We start from the raw sequence: 22,592 nt of genomic DNA on the forward strand, positions 1-22,592 counted from the left end.
CGCCTCCTCCTCCTCCTCCTCTCACAGCGCCTCACGTCGGTATTAGCAGCGGAAAGAAGTACTACAGTACTTGGAAAAAGGCACGCAATACAAAACCTAACTTACAGCATCTCTGTCCGAGAACATTTTTCGACATACCTGTACCCGTAAAAATGTTCGTATGTACCGTTGTTCGTAACACGAATGTTCGTAAGTCGGGGATATGTGTGTGTGTGTGTGTGTGTGTGTGTATATATATATATCTATATATTTCTTTTTTTTAACTTACTGACAGCCATCAACATTTACAGTCCACAATAAATTACAAATAATGAAATTATCATTGTACTGCAACTGTGCTGTAATAATTGTATGCTAAACAATTTTATGCTACAACAGAGGTGTTGGTGGTGTTTGCGTTCATGTGTGTACTCCATCAATGTGTGTGTTGTTCATTACCAATTTGTCCATGCATGACCTTTGTGAGGAGAGATGTGTTGTGTGGCTTGTTGTTAACCACTCGCACCTCACATGACGATAGTTGTGTATGCGCTGATGCATTAAATGGCGATAAAATGTGTCTACTTCCAGCGATATGAACTATGCCAGCCTGGATCACATTTTGAGGCTCCCTATACAATATCTTGCATTGAAGCCACAAAAAGATGCAACGAAGACGCGCATTGATACAGAAATAAGACGTCTGTGATAACCATGAGGAAAGTTTGCATGTATTGAACGTCGATGCTCACTCTTATTCAGTTGAATGGAGCGACGAGGCGCGGGATGCCCCTACATTTTTACAAGCGTAAAAATTTTATGCACTGGTTATTGTAAAACTATAACAATGTTCACATAATACAATGCTGGAAAAAGTGCAGTGTGTGTCAGAGACTTTGGGAAAGAATGTTCTCAAACACATTTTATGTGTACCTTTTATACTTCGCAGCAGGGATGGCTCCAGAATTTTTTTTTCTCTCCAGGGGCTAAAAAAGTGAGGCTTGACCCAATACATAGTGAGAAAATAATTTATCAATATATTTAAAAATAGCAAATCAAATCCTGGAGGGGCTTATCTGGGGCTACGCAGATTTCTGACAGGGCTAAGGCCTCCCATAGCTAAAGCCTCCTAGTGGAGCGCCATCCCTGCTTCACAGCACATGGCTCTCAAGTGGTACGATTTGCAATTCAGTATGTAAATGGGGGGGGGGGGGGGTTCCCCAATAAAAAAAACGACATCCTCAGATCGGAATCAGGCCTATTCTAAATGTACCTGAAACAAGTGCAGCATAAACACACAATTTGCATATAACGTTCAAGATTCATGCAAGCTTGTCATTAAAATGCACCAATTGGTGACATGGAATACCCCCCGCAACCCCTGTCTGCCAAATAACACTGAAGAAGGGTCAAAATATGCTGCATCAGAGGTGTGTCCATCATCAGATAAGCAAAATAATTGCCAATGGCAGCCGGTGAAGTAATATCAAGTAGTATTCTGATTTCAATTAAATGGAGAGTAGCTCACGTGAGATGTCCTTGTCCATGTTAGCAACCAGAAAACCTTCGCTGTGACTATACGTACATTGTGTCCATCTTGGAGAAAGTCTGTCTGTTGTGGTCTTCCACATGGGTTTAAAATGCTACAATTGGGAAACTCTGAACTATTGTCTGATCTCGTCAGAAAAAGATTATTAAAGCAGAATTGATATCTTTCATGCAAAACGATGCTGTTAAAAACCTGACCATCATGTTTTTATGTTTCACAGTGCTGATATCACAAAAAAAACGTTCATTTTTGATTTGTCATTTTTATAAGGCACACATGCATAAGTCATCGGTAAGAAATGAACAAGGCTGTTTAGTTGCCTTATGACCAATGTCTGCGTTGGGTTCACGTTGCCTGCTGTAAATAGGATTAGTTTTTGGTGAGGGTTGGATGCTGCCAATCTGCCTTGTCATTCTGTTAGTAACCTTTATGGATAGAATTTCTGAGCAGAGCATAGGCATTGTGGGGCCTCTTTGGCTGTCTATCTTGGTTGACAGTTCGCTGACAGGTCGTCGTCAGCAGTAGACCATTCAATACACTCAACGCTAACTTGCTCACTCGCCATTCTCCACGACTGCTTTTTGGCTCAGTCCCGGGCCAACATTGGAAGCTGGCTTATATGTCCTGTGTTGTTTTTCTTTTTTACCAAGCTGTGTGTGTCTGTTTGTGCTTGAGCAGCTGCCGCATGTGATGTAGTAATAAGGTATTGATAGCTGGCCGCAATGATAATTTTTTTCCCCCCTCCATTATTCTCAAAACTTGACTCAGAAACCACCCGTACAGGATGCTGTGTGTAACATATTAACTTTGTATATTCTCTCAGCGGACTTGAGATAAAAGTTAAATTGTTTCCAATTTGACCCAATATGGGCGAGTGTGAAGTATTTTTTCGTGTGCGGCCCCACTTCCCATCCCTCCAAATGCGTCATCCGCACTACCCCCGCACGCATGTGCGGCCAACCTCGTGAACTGCATTGACAATATAGAATTGCACCCCCAGAAATGCTCACCTCGGTCTGAACGGTTTGGTCTGAGCGTAGCATTCGAGATGCGGTAGTGGGTTCAGAGGAGAATAGTGCACCGAGAGGAGCCAGATGAGGTGGCTCGGGCATCTGGTTTGGACGCTTCTCTTGTGAGGAATTCTGGGCACGTTACACCCGGAGGAGGCCCGGGAAAGACCTGGGACATTCTGGGTTCACTACGTCTCTCTCGGCTGGTCAGGGAATAACATGGATGGAGAATGTAACCAAAAGCATCACATATTCATGTCTCGACATTCCCTGCCAGTGTGCCATGGAACATTAGTGTGCCATAAGAGATCATCATGCGTGCTGTAGAAAATGATCCAATTTCACTCCATACGTCACAAAAAGGGCGACCCGGTGGTCCAGTGGTTAGCGCGTCAACCTCACAGTGCTGGGTTCAATTCCAGCTTCGGCCTCCCTGTGTGGAGTTTGCATGTTCTCCCCGGGTCTGCGTGGGTTTTCTCCTGTTACTCCGGTTTCCTCCCACATTCCAAAAACATGCATGGCAGGCTGATTGAACACTCCGAATTGTACCTAGGTGTGAGTGTGAGCGCGGATGCTTGTTCGTCTCTGTGTGCGATTGGCTGGCAACCGGTTCAGGGTGTCCCCCGCCTACTGCCCGAAGACAGCTGGGATAGGCTCCAGCACCCCCCGCGACCCTTGTGAGGATAAAGCGGATCGGAAAATGAATGAATGAATGAATACATCCCAAAAAATGTGTTTAGCCAATTACAAATACATTTCAATCACCTTTCTATGCCTGCGACATATAGTGAACAGCAGAACAATCAGATGATCTTACATTACGGGTAGATGGCAGAAGGTACAATAAATCCGTGTATCCAATATTCAGACACAGAATATGTCATGGCTTTGCACGAGTATTACAACGATGGGTTCAGTTAAGCAGGCCCAGATCTTATACTTAGAAATGCCAACTTTTAACACAATGTTTAAAAAAAATGCTTGTTTTACTCTTGTACTAATTCACCATTTACCTAAAACTCAGGCGTGTGCGTGTGTGTATCACAGATGTTCCAGCATGGCTCAAGAGTCTTCGTCTCCATAAGTATGCAGCGCTGTTTTCTACCATGGCCTATGATGAAATGATGTCACTTACTGAAGAACAACTGGAGGCACAGGTACACGCTGACCAGATTCTAAAATTATAAAATGGTATTGGCAGTATCAATACTTTGGGGCCTTGAGTCAAACTCTACTTTGAAATAACGCACTTAAATGTGCTTGAGTCCTTATCAAAAGGTGCATATGTTTTGATGCTTTGTTGTTGTTTCAACAGAAAGTCACCAAAGGAGCAAGACACAAGATTGTTATTAGCATTCAAAAGCTAAAAGAGAGACAAAACCTGCTGCGCAGTCTCGAAAAGGTCAGTCACCCAATTTTTTGTGTGTGTGTGTGTGTGTGTGTGTGTGTGTGTGTGTGTGTGTGCGTGTGTGTGTGTGTGCGCGCGTGCGTGCGTGCGTGCGTGCGTGCGTGCGTGCGTGCGTGCGTGCGTGCGTGCGTGCGTGTGTGTGCATCTATTACGTGCGTGCGTGCGTGCGTGTGTGTGCATCTATTATCCTGACTTTAAAACTCGAAGCGATGATGCTCTTGACACTTCTTTGTTTGCCCCTGAAAAAAAGTTTTTGGATTACTAAGAAGTCAGCAGCACTGCTACATCACAGTAAGACGTTTGCTTCAGTGTGGAATCTGCATTCAGATCTCAAAGTTTACATGTTCTCCTGGGAGGACTTCCTTTGAAAAGAGTTCCCTTTTGCCATTGTTGTATGGCAAACACACTGCAGCCGAGGTCCCGAACATTTATGTAATAATTTGGTTCATGACACGGAAGAAGTGACTGCACAACTCTACAATGTCGATACCATCAGTTCTTGAGTATAAGACACATTTTGTTTTGTTTTTGTTTGAAATAAAATTAAAAGAAATCATTCCAGTATCAAGTCAAGTATCAAGTACAACTTTATTGTCAAATGTGCTGTATGTGTAACATACAGCAGAGATGAAATTTCCTCCCTCTTAAACAGACAACAGACAACAAGAGGAGCCGCTGCGGGTGCCCGCGCCGCCATCAAAAGAACACTTCACATAAAATGACAAAATAATAAACATTTAATGTCCAATATTACAAATTTTATAATGATGTGGTGGTTTTGACATATATGTTCTCCACACGCACACACAAACACGCGCGCGCGCGTGCGCGCACACACACACACACACACACACACACAGTAGATATACAGTAGATTGCATGTGCTGCAAATGCGTGTGACGTAGTAATAGAGTCAGTCCTAAAATAATAGTGGTGACAAACTCGAACTAAGCAGTGATGATGACGGACTGATGAACTGGCTGAGGATTCTAAAATGGCAGTGAAGAACTGTAGTTTAGCAATGACAGAAGTGTGGTTAAAATAACGATGACGGAGTGACGACTGATGATTACAGTTTTGGCTCGGCTTGAAATATTGACGGACTGACAATGGTGGATGTGGGGCCTGCCCACTGGCGAATGACAAATGATGGCCCGGCAAGATTTACTCACTCACCCACGTCTGCTAATAAGGCACCTTTTGTTCTCTCTAAGTGTATAAGATCCAAATGTAGCCACAAAGAAAACTTTGTATGCCAATGAATTCACCAATGACAGTGAAATAACTAACGGATCTATTTCCCTGCATCTTTTCCTTTCATGTCCCTTCCCACCACAAGGATGTGTTAGAGGGCAGTAATCTTCGTGTACCACTGCAAGAACTTCATCAGATGATCATGACGCCGATCAAGGCTTTTACTGGTGGCGAGGACACTTCCTTGCAGCGCCCGACCATGAACACAGATTCTAAAAGCTCTGCACCCGGGTCCCACCTTGCTGGAGGAGGTGGAGAGGCCGAGGCAAGCTCAAGTGTCATTGCAGAGGGGGATCTACCAAGCCAGTTCACTCGCGTTATGGGCAAAGGTGAGTTGCTGATGAGGCTCTTCATTGAAATGATCTTCAACAACAACAAAAAAAATAGTTGCTGATTTCCAATCTTGATCTCAGTTTGCACTCAGCTCCTGGTTTCAAGGTCAGATGAGGACAGCATCAGCTCCTACCTACAACTCATTGACAAGTGTCTTATACATGAGGTACAATACACATTGCCATGACAAAAAAGGTTTTGACAACCAGACACAAATATCCAACACGGTTTGATTTCTCCAGTGTTGGTTTTGTTCTTACATCGTTTTCGTGAATTACCGTATTGGCCCGAATATATAACGGCCCTGATTATAAGACGACCCCCTCTTTTTCAAGACTCAAGTTTGAAAATAGACTTTTTGAACACCAAATTAATTTTATACAGAAAATAATTACAGTACATCTGAAACAAAAGATTATAACAATATATTTGAGAGAAAAAGCATGTTATTTTGCCTCATTCAAATCTTAATATCTGAACATTTAAATATGTAAACTAAAGTGCAATCACATTCGTAAATGAATGGCTTCTGGTTTTTTAAATGTAAATTACATCATAACTTCTCCTCAACTGCCGGTTAACCTGGACGATCTTCGAACCCACTTTTTTCCAGATTGTCGCTACGCTTCTCCATTTTCTGTTGTCTCCTATTATTTTCTTCTCTTTTCTTTCGTACCACTATTTTTTATTTTTATTTTTCGTGCTACCGCTATTTTTATTTTTATTCTTCGTGACAGGGGTTCACTTTGGCCTGGGGAGTCAAGTTCAGCATTCGCTTCAATGATATCTGGCGCCATCTAGCGTCGTGAATGGGTATAACGTCTAGACCCCGAATATAAGACGACCCCCACTTTTTCAGTCTTATTTCAATACAAAAAACACAGTCTTATATTCGGGCCAATACGGTACATCTAGCGTAAATGATGGAGGTGTTCACTTAATGTCACGAAGTCAGCATTCTTGAAGGACTAATAATTCTCTCGGTAACTATGATAGCTTAATACACTTCCAGGGGAAACACACATCATGGACCTGTATACAGTGATACCTCAGCTCACGAACATAATTGGTTCCCAGAAAGTGTGTGTGAGGCGAAAAGTTCGTCTTCTGAACATTTATTTCCCATAAGAAACCATTAAAATGAGAATAATCCGTTCCCGTTCCCCATAAAGCATAATTTTCTACTAAATAAGCCTTAAAACTACACAAAAATATACCTTATTTTATGTATCATAAATGTGCTTGTGGTATTGTAATTAAAGAAATAAACTGTACTGTATAATAAAGTCGTTTTATTTATCTTTGTGATGGTAGTTGATGGCTTGATGGAATGGAGTGGGAGGAGGAGGGAGGGAGGGAGTTACTGTTTGGAAGGAGCGTCACCTTCCATAAGGACTGTAGGTAACTCAACCTCCGGTGTGGCTTCTCTTCTTTCCTTCTCAGAAGGAGACTCTTTATCCTTTCCATCTTAAGGATGGTAGCAATGGTAGACTTAGCGTACTGGTACTGGGACGCTAAGTCACACAAACGCACACCTCGTCCGTGTTTTTCAATGATCTCCTTCTTCTGCTCGATCGTAATTTTCTTTAATGTCTTCTTAGGCTTAACACTAGCCTGTGGTGGGGTCTTTTTCGGTCCCATAATAGCAAAAGTACACTCAATATGGTCCAAAATGTTGATCAAACACAAACCACGTCCGCACTCAAAGAAAGGGGGTGACGAACCGGGACGCCGTGAGCGTGTGTCAGCTTCTCGTGGCCACCACCGTGGCGCTGTTCGACTGCGTGGTTTGGTTCGTCCGCCGAAAACTAGTTCGTCAGCAGAGACAATATGCTCGCAAATTTAATGTTCTTGAGGCGAAAAGTTTGTGATCTGAAGCGTTCGTCAGCGGAGGTATCACTATAGTTTAACAGTAGAACTGTTGGTCAGTGACAACATTCAAGCGGTCTGTCAGTTGTTTTGAATGATGCACAGCTCATTAGAGCTCAGTTTCAACACCACAGTCATGCACCCGATTGAACTCTGTTGTCTTCCCTTGACCATCAGTCCTTTAGTGAAACACAGAAGAAGAGGCTGTTGTCATGGAAACAGCAGGTCCAGAGGCTGTTTAGATCCATTCCGAGAAAAACGCTCCTTGACGTTGCAGGTTACAGAACACAGAGGAGGTATATATTGCGTTACTGTATACATTATGATTATGCGGTTGCGTTTTGCAGTGAACCCGATCCATCAGTCATGACATGTTTTGTCCCGTAGCAGTCGCGGGTTTGGTCAGTCCAACTCCCTCCCGACCACAAGCTGTGTTGGAAGCAGTGTTATGGCACGAAGAAGTCTTCGGCAGTTCCAGATGCCCTCTCGGAGTTTACCGGGTGCAAGGCTCGGCCTGCTAAGCAGCAGTGGCCTGCTGGGACCCACACCTCGCAGTAGCAGCAGCACACCCACAGGCCCCAAGCAGGGGAGACAGGTGAGTCGGAATAACTGGAAGGTCTGTTCCAGCAACAAACAAATATATTTTTTAAAACTCAAAACATTTTAATCATATACACATATTTGATATTTGGCGACGGCATGTTCTTCATTCTTCTGTTATTTGTGATCATTCACGACATTAAATGAAAGATGAAGGTACATAACAAACTGATACAAAAATAGAATTGTGAATATGGTGAATGAAATCATTGAGAGCAGATTGACTTCCTTCATGACTTATCCTTATAAAATGTGTTTGGTGTTTTTTTTCCCCCCCTATTGCAAGAATACAGACAAAGGATAAGGGAGTAGCGTTGGCGTCTGACGAATGAAATGAGGTGGATGGAACTTTAGGGAAGTCACTCCACATACCACAAACCTTGCGTCAGTGCTGAGCGTTGAAACAGGAGGAGGTGTTTCAGGCTCATCCTGGCACACTTTGGTTTGGGCTGACCCATTTCGTTGGAAACCGAGGTCTCCTTCGCTCTCTCACGCATACTCATCCCATACAATGGGAGGAAATACCTCAGTTCCTTTTCCCCATACATCCTTGTGTGTCTGAATTGTGGATGTGTACAGAGGAAACTAGGGAGAGAGCGATGTGAGTCATAGTTTGGCCGAGTTGTTGGTGAGGGAGGGGCAAAGACCGTCACAGAGCGAGAGAGAGAGAGAGAGAGAGAGAGAGAGAGAGAGAGAGAGAGAGATAGTATTTACGTTTGTATATGAGAGAAAGAGCGAGAGAAGCAGTGAGAACAGTGCATAGGCATTTCCTGTTTTTCCTTGGCCTGCAGCACTGGAGGGCCATGAGGCGGGGTTGGAGAGGGAGTAAGGGGGAGGAGGAAGTTGTAGTGCCGGAGGTATGCTAGGCAGGTTACTGTGAGGAATTTGTGTGGCTAGCATCGGAGACTGACAATTTTGTGTCAGCTGGATGTCCATAAAGTAGTGTTAAAGGGGTTTTCATGTCCCATTTATTTCCATGGATGCCTACCAGCTGTCTCTGTTCAACTGATAGCGTGAAAATCTGTTTTTGCTTTTTTTTTTTTCCTGTTTACATATATTTCCGATTCGACACAAAGCAGTACTGTGTATCTCTTTTTTGGAGCGATACAATTCGATACAGTAAAGGCGATTTTGGTACAGTACTGTGGTACAGTAACGATGACTTTTCTGTAAATAAACCTCTACTAATTAAAGACCACTCCAAATCAACACAATAGAATGTTGTTTCATTGGATTTTATTTTAAAACCAACTCAGCTTTACAGATTCCAAAATGTGAAAAAAAAAACATTGATATCAGAACAAGTTAGTTCTGTTTTTATACACTAGCTTACCTCATTATCAGAATAAGCGAGCTCTTTGTTTGCATTAAAACATCAATGTTAGCAAAACCTTTTGATAAAAGGTTTAGTATGTCTGAACGATACTCTATTCAACCTTTCTCTTTTCGTGGCACAAAAAAGTATTAAAGTTGTATATTTTCACATTAAATTAACATGTGACCGTTTTTTTTTTTGAAGAACAACTGTGTGTAACAATTTTGCCAAAGGCTTGCATATTGTTTTTCAAAACATCAGCTGGTCTAATGATCGAGCAGCAAGGTACTTCTCCGCATGCTCCGCAATAGTAAGTAATTCTTTGAGCAGGAGGAAATTTATGATCCAGTTTTTGAATAAATAAGACGACAGCACTTTTTTGGTGGCACGGTTGCTGCCGCTGTTGATTCACGACAGGTTTGTTGCCGTTTTTGATGCCATGGCGACAGCTGAGACGCTTTGACAAAAAACAGTTCCCGTTGTATTTAATTCTGTATTTGCATACACGGCAACCGTCTTGTCAAGATAATCTCCTTTTTTGCGAATTCCAAAAGGTTTCCACAAAAATTAACATATAGCTTCGTCTTAAAAATCTCTTTCCTCGCTGCAATCATTTATGCTGATCTATTGTTGTCTGTGTTGCCTGCATGACATAAATCTCCGGTGCCACCCAGAGTTTATGTCTAAGGCGAAAAAAATATGTCAATTAAAAATAAAATACAAACCGGAATGGAAAATAAATAATAAAATCGTTTTATTTATTATATTGATTCCATCTATCTGGAACTTAATGTTGTGTCGATGTGTGGCCAGCTTTGATGTGCAAGAGTCCAGTGCCTATCGATGTAACTTGATTCACGCGGCAAACACACCCATATCTGTATCGTTACACCCCGAATCAACAAGGAATATCAAGCAAAAAAAATGTTTTGTCATTTAAAAATGGAAGAATGTATTTCATAGTTTGATCTTGTATTAGTTTGGAAATGTGTGTATTTTCGACAGAAAAGGAAGTGCCATTTATGGTTATTGTTCTTATCACACACAATTCCACAGTTCCTTTATTTTAGTCATCTATGTAGTTATTTGATGCAGAGGCTAGTGGGACCTCCCATATCAAACAAAATGCTGTTGGACTTCCAAATCACCTCACTCAATTTTCTCATGGGGAAATGTGGGAACAATACTTCAAAAAACACTTTTGCAGTGCCTTCATCCATCCAATTACTTTGCCGTCTATCCTCTGAAAGGTTGCAAGTCCCCTATTGCAGCTGACTTTGGGCCACCGGCAAGGGACACCCTTGACCGGTCACTACCTAATCGCAGAGCGTAGACTCTACACAAAATTTACTATTTAGAGACTTCACTTCACCTAAGAAGCTTGATTTCTGGTATATTGGAGGAAGTACCTGGAGAATTTATCAATATTTACGGCATGTGAAAAAACACACAAAAAAAAAAGATACCTTAATGGAGACAATACATTTTAAAATTTAGATTCCCAGATGTCTTAATAAGTGGTCTGTGACATTCTTCCATTTGCGCCGCTTGTCACTATAGTCAGCAACTTTTTCAAATCTTCTATTGAATATTTTTGCAAGAGAATCACTAGCAACCCATCCAGTGGAGCTTTGTGATACGATGGAGACTTCTGGAAACTCAGAGACTCCCTCCGCTGGAGGCAGGAGCTGTTCGTGTCCATGTGCAAATTTCAAATGAACCTTGCTTGGGTGAAGTCTCCACAGACCCCAAGTACCCAACTCTTTGTATTTGTAAGAAGTTAACTACGATAGAATTATCTTTGATATCAAGTGATGATGTGTTTAGTGGCTCAATATCTACGAAGTGGTTCATCTAAAAACTCTGACAAATCGATTAAATGGCCTTCTTTTTATGTTTGTTTTTTTTTCTTCAGGGTCTATGGTTCGCCAATCCTGGGGGCAGCAACAGCATGCCTAGTCGAACCCACAGCTCTGTGCAACGGACCCGCTCCCTGCCGGTTCATACAACACCGCAAACTATGGTCATGTTCCAACAAGCTGGTAGGAACCTTTTGAATTAAAAATGAATAAATAAACACACACACATACACACTTGCATTATCTTTTACTTTGTGCCCCCTTAGAGGATAGGACACACAAAATTTGCCTTTTCAATTTGATCACAATCAAGTTTGCATTCAAGGCGGCTTGCAGCTTGTCGCGAGAAACTTTTTTAAAATTCTCTTTATTTATTGCACTGTATCACAGCTCTGTAACCTGCGTGCACATTCACTGCAGGTTCAGACTTCGATCCATCTATCTATTTTCCGATCCGCTTTATCCTCACGAGGGTCGCGGGGGATGCTGGAGCCGATCCCAGCCGTCTTTGTGTGTGTTCACTTTTTTGACAGTATTGGTCATATTTTTTTATTCATAACTGGATATTAACAGGGATTAATTTTCTAAAGTTCAAAGTTTCAAGTCAAGTCAGAAATAGAGGAACTTTCCTAAAGGTAACACAGATAAAGTGACAACCAAGTAACAATAAATAAAATACTTTGAGATGTTCATCATCATGTCCTGCACTGATACTTCATTTATTTTATTGTTCTCTCTATTTGTTTTTTATCACGTGATTAATACATATGCCGCTCAAATAACCCGTCGCTATCCACGATATATCCTTCCCCATTATTTTCACCTTCAACCAACTCACGCGGTCACATGAGTTATGGCCCATGTAACCCACAACAAAGTGTAGCAGCTCCGCAAAGTGAAATGCTGAAAAAAAAGTAATTATTCACACACATTAATTATTAGCAGAAATATGTTTGTGATTTTCACATGTTTGAGAGATCCCAAAATATACGTGTTTTTCACTTTATTTATTTATTTATTTTAATCCACTAACACTTTATATGCACGATTTACACGTGCTTAGCCACCCATGCTATTGGGGGGGGGGGGAACACCATAGACCAACATAGTTTTATTGTTTTCATGCTGGTCTTGCAGGTGTCACTAGCTACACGCAGGGCAACAGCAGGGTGCTGGTCTTGGTGATGTCACTAGCAAGATAAGCAACCAAAGCAGTTAAGATTCCATCACCCAAACCTTCGCTCACTTGTAAACCGGCTCTACTAACTGAGCCACAGCAACCTAGCAAGACCAACATGCTGTTGTTGCCCTGCTGGTAGCTTCTGACACCAACAAGACTCCAGCTGGTCACCAGCTATGACCAGTTCCTTGCTAGGTGCCGGCAAGATGTTTGCCCTGCTAAGTGGCTCTGGCTCAGCGGGTTGTCCAATGGTCTGCTATTTTTCTTTTTTTGTTGGTTTGTTATGTTTTGGGGGGTTTTTGTAAGGATGTCGTGTGTGCATTTATCATGACTTATCATTTTCAATTCTGCTTGTGAATTGTTGAATGTGCGTTTGTGGATCAGGCTGATCCAATCAGCAGGCACTCGCATTCAAACGTCAGGCGGTTTCATAATATTCACACACACACACACACACACACACACACACACACACACACACACACGTGCGTGCGGCAATTGTAAACATTCATGGCGATAAAAGGCCATCCGCTAGGAGGCATTGTTGCTGTTTCCAATGAACGGGAACAAGCCATCTCCCCTTTCTCGTTTAAAAACTGGAAATTGAAAAATGGAATACGAGCCTTTATCTGATGTTCTATTATGTGTTTAATGAACACAAGTCGGGAAAGAAAATTGGACCGTAATTTGTTTCCCTCAAGCTTGCTTTGCTTTGAAGCTAGAAGTCGTTGATATTCTTCAGCTGCTTCTTCTTCGTCTTCTATGCCACTACAGCAGTGGCCAAAGAGGGAGCAGCAGAAGAAGAATGTCTTCCGAGTCAAGCCAAAACAAGCTGAAGGGAAACAAATTATGTTGCTATTTTTCTTCCCGACTTGTAAACAGATGGTAAGTCATGATAAATGCTCACACAACATGAACAAACACGTGTAAATCGTGCGTATATTTGTGGATCTCAAAAATGTGAAAATCACATGATTATCACAAATCTATTTGTGTGAATAATTCGGAGTCGAATCTCATCCGTAATAATAAATCAAGACAAGACCGCAACGTCGTCTGGAGCAGAGGTCCCCAACCTTTTTTGCCCCACGGACTGGTTTCATGTCAGACAATATTTTCAGGGACCGGCCTTTAAGGCCGGATAGATACAACGATATAATATGACATGAAAAGTGTGGTATTTTATAATAATAAACACGAATCATGACAGGAGAAACGTCCTATCTGGCCACAACATTCTCTGGTCGCTAAGGTAACGTTTATACGTGCCTTCAAAATAAAATACGCCGCAAATAAAAAGTGCATGAAAAAATACAACTGACCATCGCCGCTTATTATGCAGAGTGGGGTTGGTGGGTGTGAATCTCGCGTTGGGCCGTATTTGAAATAGGACTCCTGTTACTGTCTATTAAATGGAGCCTTCTTTTTCTTGAAAGTCGTGGCCTCCTCTTCTGTCTCCTGGCAGGGCCTTTTCCCTTCCCCGAAAAAACTTTTCAAAGACGTTTGTTTTTTATGCGGTAATCACGTGACTGAGAAACGGCGCATTCACCTGCGTCAAGAGTGACATACTGTCAACTGATATAACAGAGAATCTGGTAATTTTTTTAACCTTTCAGATTCTGAAATGAATAAAACAGAAGGAATGTAAGTTATTTATTCTTTAGAGTGACATACTGTCGACTGATGAATGTAAGTTATTTATTCTTTTTGTGTGGGCCGGCACCAAATGACCCGCGGACCGGTACCGGTCCACGGCCCAGCGGTTGGGGACCCCTGGTCTGGAGGGTTAGATATAATTAGCGGCAGACCAATTATGGCCCCCAGGCCGCGAGTCGGCAACCTGTGGCTATAGAACAGCCCATAGACCACAGGTGTCAAACTCAAGGCCCGAGGGCCAGATCTGGCCCACCACATCATTTTATGTGGCCCACGAAAGCAAATCAAATGTCAAACACGACCATGATGCTTGCAAAAATCTCTACCAAAATTTAAAATTCTCATATTTAATAAATTAGTGACATATTGTAAGCATTTTTTGTGACCAAACCCCTCATTACAGTAACTTAAACAATAGTTGAATAAACTGTGATTATTGACTTTTTTATATGGTTTCAGTCATAACGACCCTCCAAGGGAAACTGCCACTAAAATGTGGCCCACGACAAAAATGAGTTTGACACCCCTGCTATAGACATCGACAACATATAGGTCTCCCAGTACGCACACTGGAAAAGGGGCTCTAGTTTTGCCCCTTGGGTATATTTTATGATATTTCACTATTATTATTATTATTACTATTCATAAAAAATAATCATTGACTACTGCTGAAACGTAGACTTGACATCTTCCCTGAAAGCCAACAACACTCAAAAACTAGTTGACTAGAGCAAGGCCATGGTGACTGTGACATGAGGTCGCTTCCGCTGTGTCACATGCACCGCAGCATCAATTGACAGAAAAGCAGGAGCTCTGGCAAAGCTCCTCAACTGCCAGGATATCAGAGGGCGTGCGTAGAGAACGAAGAGGAAGAAAACGAGGCGGGGAAGGGAAAGCGTGAGAGTCCCACAATGGGGCTTTGTGCGGTGAGGACAACTCTCTGGCCCAGCTTCCCTGCCTTCTCTCTCTCTCTCCCTGACCCACTCTCTTTCTTGGCTGTCTCGGGTTTTCCTCTCTTCCATCGCTGCAGCGTCATGCACACGTCGCACTCTCAGACGAAGTGATTTCAAAAGTCAGCCCCCGTCTGTCTTGTTTTGCGTGCATATACGTAAGTCCAAGGTGTTTGGAAGGACGCACGTTAATCGAGGTAAACTATTGGAAAGGCATGCAATGCGCGTGTGCCATTTTGTCGGGCCCTGTGTATGTTTGTCTTGGTCTTTGTTCACGGGGTTAGGGGAGTGAGAGAGTATGTGGATGTGTTTTGGAGGGATGGAGGCTGGTCATTGAAGCCTATAAATAGCCTACTGTGGATGACCGCCTAACTCAGCTTTTCTCTCTGACCGCAAGGGATTTTCACTGCCGCGTCTGTATTGAGGACTCAGCTAAAGACTGAATAGCTAGACAGGGTTGCTTGGTTGCGCAGCCCAAATATATGACCAACACGCCCTAAAAACTCTTCAACCTCAACCCAGCCCTCTCCCAAACATTCTCCACCCAGTTCAAGAGCAGAAGCAGTGGCAGTCAACAGAAACTGTTACCTGGGAGACACACACACACACGCACACACACACACACACACACACACACACACACACACACACACACACACACACACACACAACCAAAAATAATGTCATTGTATTCAGTGACTTCCAAGACCATTCTAGAAATAATTGAAAACAATTCAAGAAAAAAAATCGTAATAAAAAAGAATAGCGCCAAAGCAAACTGTGGTAGTCATGTTAGTACTAATCTTATTTCCTGCACAATACCGGGAATTTTCGCTGGTCATGGTTTTGAACAACTTTTTTCATTTTTCAATTTTCAAAATTACTAAATACCAGGGCTGATCAATGGGATCTTATTAAAACGATGCAATTTAGTGTTTGTTTGTTTGTTTGTTTGTTTGTTTGTTTTTTAAACGGCAAAAGAAAAAAATTATTCAACAGAACTGAGTTTGCTTTCTTCTGACTTTTTGGGTGATGTTACTAAGCCTACTGTCCGGTGTCCAACAATTTTTTACACTGGGGCCCACTTTCATGCAAGGACATATTTTTATGCACCGTAGAAGGCGAGGCGCAGCAACACGGAGATGACCGCCTCACCGGAGGCCCTGTTGCACCATGGTTGGCCACTGGCTCACCTTGCGAATGTCGTCGTTTGCGAGCAGCCAGTCAAGCAAGCGGTTGATAATAGGCTACTGTGCAATGCATCGCTAATATGTTGTCAAAAAAGCGAAGTTGAGGCTTGGCAAAGGTCTTTGATAACACATAGTGTAGATAAAGCAGTAGGAAGGGGCATTTCATTTATCTCTCCCAGCTGTCTTTGGGCAGTAGGTGGGGGGACACCCTGAACTGGTTGCCAGCGAATCGCAGGGCACACAGTGTTTTAGTCATGTTTCCTTTTTTAAAATCACAATATATTGTGTAGGTATTGTGATTGGCGGCCAGGTCGTCGAGTGTTTACCACATCGACCTCACAGTGCAGAGGTACCAGGTTCGATTCCATCTCTGGTCTTCCTGTGTGGAGTTTGCATGTTCTCCCCGGACCTGCGTGAGTTTTTTTCCGGGTACTCCGGTTTCCCCCCAAGGTGTGAGTGTGAGCGCAGATGGTTGTTCGTCTCTCTGTGCCCTGCGATTGACTGACAACCGGTTCAGGGTGTACCCCGCCTACTGCCTGAAGATAGCTGGGATAGGCTCCAGCACGCCCCGCGACCCTTGTGAGGATAAAGCGGATCAGAAAATGGATGGATGGATGCTATTGGGATTCTTGGTAGAAGCCCCCTCCTCAATACGCCCATAAATACCAATTATTGTACCACATCATATCAAGGCCAGTTTAGCTTCTGCTCCTACCCTGAATTATCATTAAATTCATCTGAATTTTTATCATTTGACCAAAACATGAATCACACCATTGGTTATATACCAGGCAGCATTCAAATGTGAAAATGGAATTCATAATAAAACACATTGAACAGTGGTCAAATTGATTTGTAGTTTTGGCAAGTCATAAATCCCTGCACGCATATTATGACTTCATACTGGCTGAAGTCATTGTTTCGCCCGTGGCCGCAATTGGACTCTCAACTCTTACCATATACTGCGGTTAATTCTCAGCTGGCTGTTCACTGATTTCATCTTTCATATGTATCAACATGGATCCCTTCTTGTTTTACCTCTAGTTCTAAACTATTCATCATGCCCGTTATATAATCTGCGTGTGTTTCTTTTTCCCCGTGTGTACAGATCTTCAGTTGCCTGTTACGGAGCCGGACATCAACAATCGTCTTGAATCCTTATGTTTGAGTATGACAGAGCACGCATTGGGAGGTAAGCCACATTTTCACAGCCATTCAATGTCTTCATTCACTTTTTGTACCGGAAATGCACATTTTTTTATTTAAAAAAAACGTTTTGGTAGTTATAGTACTGCACCGATGTCTTTGGCCTACGTTTTTCCTCTCAGCTGTGTTTGGTGCCCACAGAATCAAATGTCCCTGTCTGTCCTGTTAAATATTTTACTTGCTCATGGAAAGAATATACTAACAGTCAATCGGCCAGGGTATATTAACACAGTCGTTGTTGTCTTCGGGGTGATTAGTGTCTTGTCCAGGGAAACCAAGAAACCCAAAGTCTTTGTCCAACGATGAGATTTATTTCAGCTACAATTGATGGGGAAACACCATTTACAGATCTGTGATGGAGCGACTCCCCAAGCAGTGGGGTGCGGCCCCTCTTATAACATGTTTTCTTCTTGGGAGGGGTTAAAGTCTGACGCACAACCTTGCAAAGCAACACTTACAGATAGCAGGATGTGTGATACTAGTTAACACTACATTGTAAGATACAAGTGAACACTGTTAAATGTCCAATTTCCACTACATTAGTCATCTCTCGATGATTCGGAGGTACAGCATCATGCCAATTAGCCGGCGACATCTGAAAGAGACACTTTTAAACCACTTCAACTCATCTGCTTTTACCAGCAGAAATACACAGGGTGTGACACACTTTTCTTTGTAGAGTTTCCATTACAGTGACAGTCCCTCTGACTAGGTCCATGCGCTTGATCTTTATTTGTGCCGCAGATCTTTTTTTAGTTTTATTTCAATACCAAGGGTGGGTTCAAAAACCACTGGCTTGATGACACACAGCGATTGAAATACTACAAATGCAACATATTCTCATGAGAACAGAGTCGTATGTCTCTGTCACGCTCTAAAATGAGTCGTTATTTGTGAATAACTTGTCAACAATCTTGTTGTCATACATTTCAAAACTGTTTGGAGAGTAGTTTGGTAATATAGTAAAAAAAGTAGTCAACAATAGATCTGCTCTTGAAATTTTATTACTTAAACGTTCACTTCTGTGGGGTAAAATGAGGAAAGAATAGCCATCCATCCATTTTCTGAACCGCTTTATCCTCATAAGGGTCAGTGGGTGTGCTGGAGCCTATCCCAGCTGTCTTGGAGCAGTAGGCGGGGGACACCCTGAACCGGTTGCCAATCGCAGGACACACAGACGAACCAGCATCTACGCTCACACTCACACCTAGGGACAATTTTGGGTGTTCCATTAACCTGCTATGCATGTTGTTGTAATGTGGGAGGAAACCGGAATACCCGGAGAAAACCCACACAGGCAGGGGGAGAACAAACCCCACACAGAAGGCCGAGGCCTGGAATCGAACCCTGCTCCTCTGCACTGTGAGGCCAATTTACGTGTGTGTGTGTGTGTGTGTGTGTGTGTGTGTGTGTGTGTGTGTGTGTGTGTGTGTGTGTGTGTGTGCGTGTGTGTGTGTGTGTGAAAAAAAATGTGTGTGGGGGTGTGTGTGTGTGTGTGTGTGTGTGTGTGTGTGTGTGTGTGTGTGCGTGTGTGTGTGTGTGTGTGTGTGTATCCCTCTGCGCATAATGTACAATAACTTTTGCCCAGGGTTACAGTCATTGCCACCCCCACTTAACTCAGCTGAAGTGAAGACAGTCAGGCCTCAGTCCTCCACACGGAAATTTGGACAAGCGCTGCTTTGTGCATGTGTCAGCAGTCGGGAAGGCACAGAATAGAACCGAGCGATGGAGCGTAGGACCTTCCTTAAAAAGGAGACTATGTAATTATCTTGGACAGTGGTGGCCAAAAGTGTTGGCCGTTAGTTTGACTTGATTCGTTTTATTTTTCGTATTGTGTACGACATTGGCCAGTTACTGAAGCACAAAATTTGAGTCGCGGTCCAAACATTTTGCCGCAGCTCTATTTCTGTTTTCTCTCATTGTGTTAGTTTTGAAAACAAGAAATACTATTTACTGCAGCTACGGGAAATGACTTAATAGACACCGATACTGCATTGACGGAACGTACTTTATGTTACCGGCCACCAAGGCACCCCAATTGAGTCACAAATGTCTATTAATGAACAATTCGGGTTACAAACAAAACTTTCATAGCAAGATGATTTGTGTTGTGTGTGTGTTGTCACGCTGCATAACCATCATTGGTAACATGCCTTGCGCCTCGGAAAACTAGTGATATTCCTTCTCGGAATAAGGCAGAGGCCGTTGCATATGTAGGCGGAGCTTCCACCTTCGCATCCTTGGTTATCCAATCATAAATCGCCATTGCGTTTGAAAAGTTTTTTTTTTTTTTTGTCAAATAAGATCTGTTGACGGTGTGTACGTTAGTCAAATGTAAAATGTAGTGTCCTTTCAATTAAGTGAACGGATTAAGAGAACGGATAATGTCAGTGGAAATTGCAGTCACCCAGTCAGCTATGCTGGAAGCATGGCTCCTCAGAAAAGGGAATTTGCTCACCGTCGCTAGACAGGCACATGAGAAAGCATTCACCGCTGATAACTTGAGCGAGGCAATCAAAAATGAGAAAAATGATTCAGAGATTTGTTGCGAATAAATGACAATGCGGCATCCCACTTCATGATTTTTTCCTGAACACAAAAGGACGAGGTTCCCTGAATTGGATGCCAAAATCAACCAATGAATTAGAAAAGAAACAGATGTAAACACTTGGATCAGATAGGGTTGCCACGCGTCTTGGAAAACCCGGAAAATTATTGACCAATTTTCCGCTCATGGAAAATGAGCGGGGGGAAAAAAGTAAAATATCCTCGAAAGAACAAAAAAAAAAGTCAGCAGAACTGAATTTTACGGCTCGAATGGATTCATTGCATGTCCGTTCATTTCAGTGGAAAATATTAGCCTGATTTCTGAACGGTTCAACTTTGGAACGGCCTCACAAAACCAATTCAGTTTGTAACTTGAGGTTCCACTGTACACCGGGAGATTTAAGTCATTTTTCGTCCATATTCAAATCTTGCTCAGTTTTCTCCTGGTCCCTCACGGTATCCGTGACGTACAGAAGAGAGGAGGTGCTGCTGGATGCTGGCTCGGCCTGTGCACTACCGCGGCTTAGCGCAACATTTCCTCTTGGCCTGTCTCGTTCGAACGGAGTCCCTCATCTTCCTCACGATCTGATCGCGGTCTGTCACATTTTTCCAAGTTCTGTCAAGGCTTTCTGTGGATCAAACGTGGGTGCCGGACAGCTCAATGGGGTGCAAGGAAGTAGGAAACTGGTCGTTCCCAACTTTTATTTTTGTGTGCTTCACCAGGGGCCCATCAAAAAAAGAAAAAAAAGAAGAAAAAAAAACGTCTCGTGACTGTTTGCCTCAAAATAAGCTAGCGTGGCAGATAAGCATCCCACTTTGAAAAGCATAAATATCCGTCATTTCGACAAAAATGTTGGTGTAAGCCACTTGAACCAAGAATTGTTTTCAAGCCCTTCTGCACCTCATACCTGTCAACCTCGGCTAATAGCTGCCCTGATAAATGATTCCGATTCCCCTTACAAAGCAACAAAAACCCGTACAACGGTTTACCGCGCATGCGCACATCATGCTTTATCAATCCGACCGTATGCAGTGATGAAAATAAATATATAATTGAGGATTACTTTTGCTGGTTTGCCGTGACAATAGTAGCGATCGACGACGGCATTGTCGTTGGCTACCAGGAGGTGAGACGATCTGGATTTGAGCCAAAATGGTCTTTGTGAGATCGGTTCACCCCCCCCCCCATAAAAGTTGTAATACGCAGTACATGATTTGAAATGATAAAAAAAAAAAAAAAACATAAAATACGGGGAAAACGTACAAGTTGACAGGTATGGCACCTATTCAGATATTGAAATGTATGTCTGTGCCATACTTCACGATTGCAGTCATCTCCATTTAGGTATTTGTCATTTTGTTGCTTTCTCATTTGCAGCTGGTCCCAAATGCTGCTGACATACACACAAAAATGGGCCACATGTGGGGGAGTGGCAATTTGGCCACTTTAGCCACATACTGTCGATCAAATCTTCATCATTTTCGAAAAATATTTAAGATTCAGTAGAATGTGATAACACGCTGATTTTGTTTTTTGTTTTTTTTTTTTAAGTTTACCAATCTGGCAGTGCCATGTGCTGTTTGTAAGTGAGGCTTGAACTTGTCGGAGAGCGAGAGGATCGGGCCCTCACTGTCATGGTTGAGGAATAACACATCTGTCAAAATACTGATAGAGGATTTCAGAGAAAAAACAACAGTTTGACAGCTGTTGCCTCGAGGGCTGATTTGGAAAATGTGACCCAGCTACGCGTTTTATTCCATAGAAATAAAGCCCGTAGAAATGTCTTTCCAAATGCAGTTGTCATAGCGACTGTGATTTCTTTGTCTTTGCTGCCTTCCTTGTTTGACATCCTGATATGTTTTCACAACTTGTGCCTCAACCACATCATCTTCCAGCTTCTCGGTGTGATTGAACTACAAACCCAGAGTCCAAGTCAGAAGTTGGGATTTGGGCTGGGTGTCGATTCAGACTTCCCAAATCCATTTGATTTGATTTGTAAGGCCCCAGTTTGATTCAATTTACATTGATTTTCAATTCGGGATTCACAATTTCACGCGGTGCCAATGTTACTTTCCAATGGGAGACATTCCCAGAAGCACTGTTGCAAATAGAAACTTCTTGCTCTAACTCGCTGCGTTGGTAAAAATAAGACGAGCCAGCGAGAAATGGACCTATGGCAGTTACATCAGTCATGTATGTTGTATGGAACATGACCTGAACAAAACATTAAATAATGAGTCCCCCGCCCCAGGAATCTGCAGAGAAAAAGTGTTGATTTTCTTCAAGTTGATTTTCCGCAGGCATACTGAAAAAGGACCTAAAATGGCCAGTTATAAACAGCAAATTCATGAACAAATCAAGTTAGAATTATTTTATCTCCAAAACCAGAACATTGTGGAACATTGTGGTTCTAAGCTAAACATCAGTATTCTCTTTGTCCCTCTAAGGCAGATTTATTTAATAATAATAATAATAATAATAATACAGTAAATATTCTCTAGTGTGGACTCGTGTTTGCGCTGTCCAATTTGTCCTGATAACAGAAATTCCTCATTTGGGAAATGAGCATGGTGCGTGTCCTTTATGAACCTGCAAGTATTGACAAAATGCACGTGTAACAACACAATCAATAAAATACAAAAATATACTGTCCAAAAACAGTTTATATCACAACAACTGCAATACA

At 42.5% G+C, this 22,592-nt stretch overlaps 1 protein-coding gene and 1 long non-coding RNA gene across 5 annotated transcripts in view; one reads left to right on the forward strand and one right to left on the reverse strand.

The window, feature by feature from the left end:
• The window catches only part of samd4a (sterile alpha motif domain containing 4A), an 88,182-nt gene that overhangs the window by 60,277 nt on the left and 5,313 nt on the right, over nt 1-22,592 (forward strand). For 2 of the 4 annotated variants that reach the window (XM_019867513.1, XM_019867515.1), the window contains 8 exons: nt 3,586-3,695; nt 3,854-3,940; nt 5,286-5,529; nt 5,614-5,699; nt 7,580-7,698; nt 7,790-7,997; nt 11,233-11,359; nt 17,261-17,344. In XM_019867513.1, coding sequence (XP_019723072.1) covers nt 3,586-3,695; nt 3,854-3,940; nt 5,286-5,529; nt 5,614-5,699; nt 7,580-7,698; nt 7,790-7,997; nt 11,233-11,359; nt 17,261-17,344 — 1,065 coding nt within the window. The remainder of the gene's footprint in view (nt 1-3,585; nt 3,696-3,853; nt 3,941-5,285; nt 5,530-5,613; nt 5,700-7,579; nt 7,699-7,789; nt 7,998-11,232; nt 11,360-17,260; nt 17,345-22,592) is intronic. The other 2 variants (XM_019867514.1, XM_019867516.1) reach the window with 1 other exon arrangement.
• LOC109514417 (uncharacterized) overlaps nt 8,371-22,592 on the reverse strand; it is a 16,267-nt gene continuing 2,045 nt past the window's right edge. The window contains exons 2-3 of the long non-coding RNA XR_002167985.1: nt 10,658-10,667; nt 8,371-8,381 (exon numbers count right to left, since the gene is read on the reverse strand). This is a non-coding gene — a long non-coding RNA (uncharacterized LOC109514417). The remainder of the gene's footprint in view (nt 8,382-10,657; nt 10,668-22,592) is intronic.

This window comes from Hippocampus comes, unplaced genomic scaffold (assembly GCF_001891065.2).
Source record: "Hippocampus comes isolate QL1 unplaced genomic scaffold, H_comes_QL1_v1.1 scaffold2, whole genome shotgun sequence".
Lineage (NCBI taxonomy): Eukaryota > Metazoa > Chordata > Actinopteri > Syngnathiformes > Syngnathidae > Hippocampus > Hippocampus comes.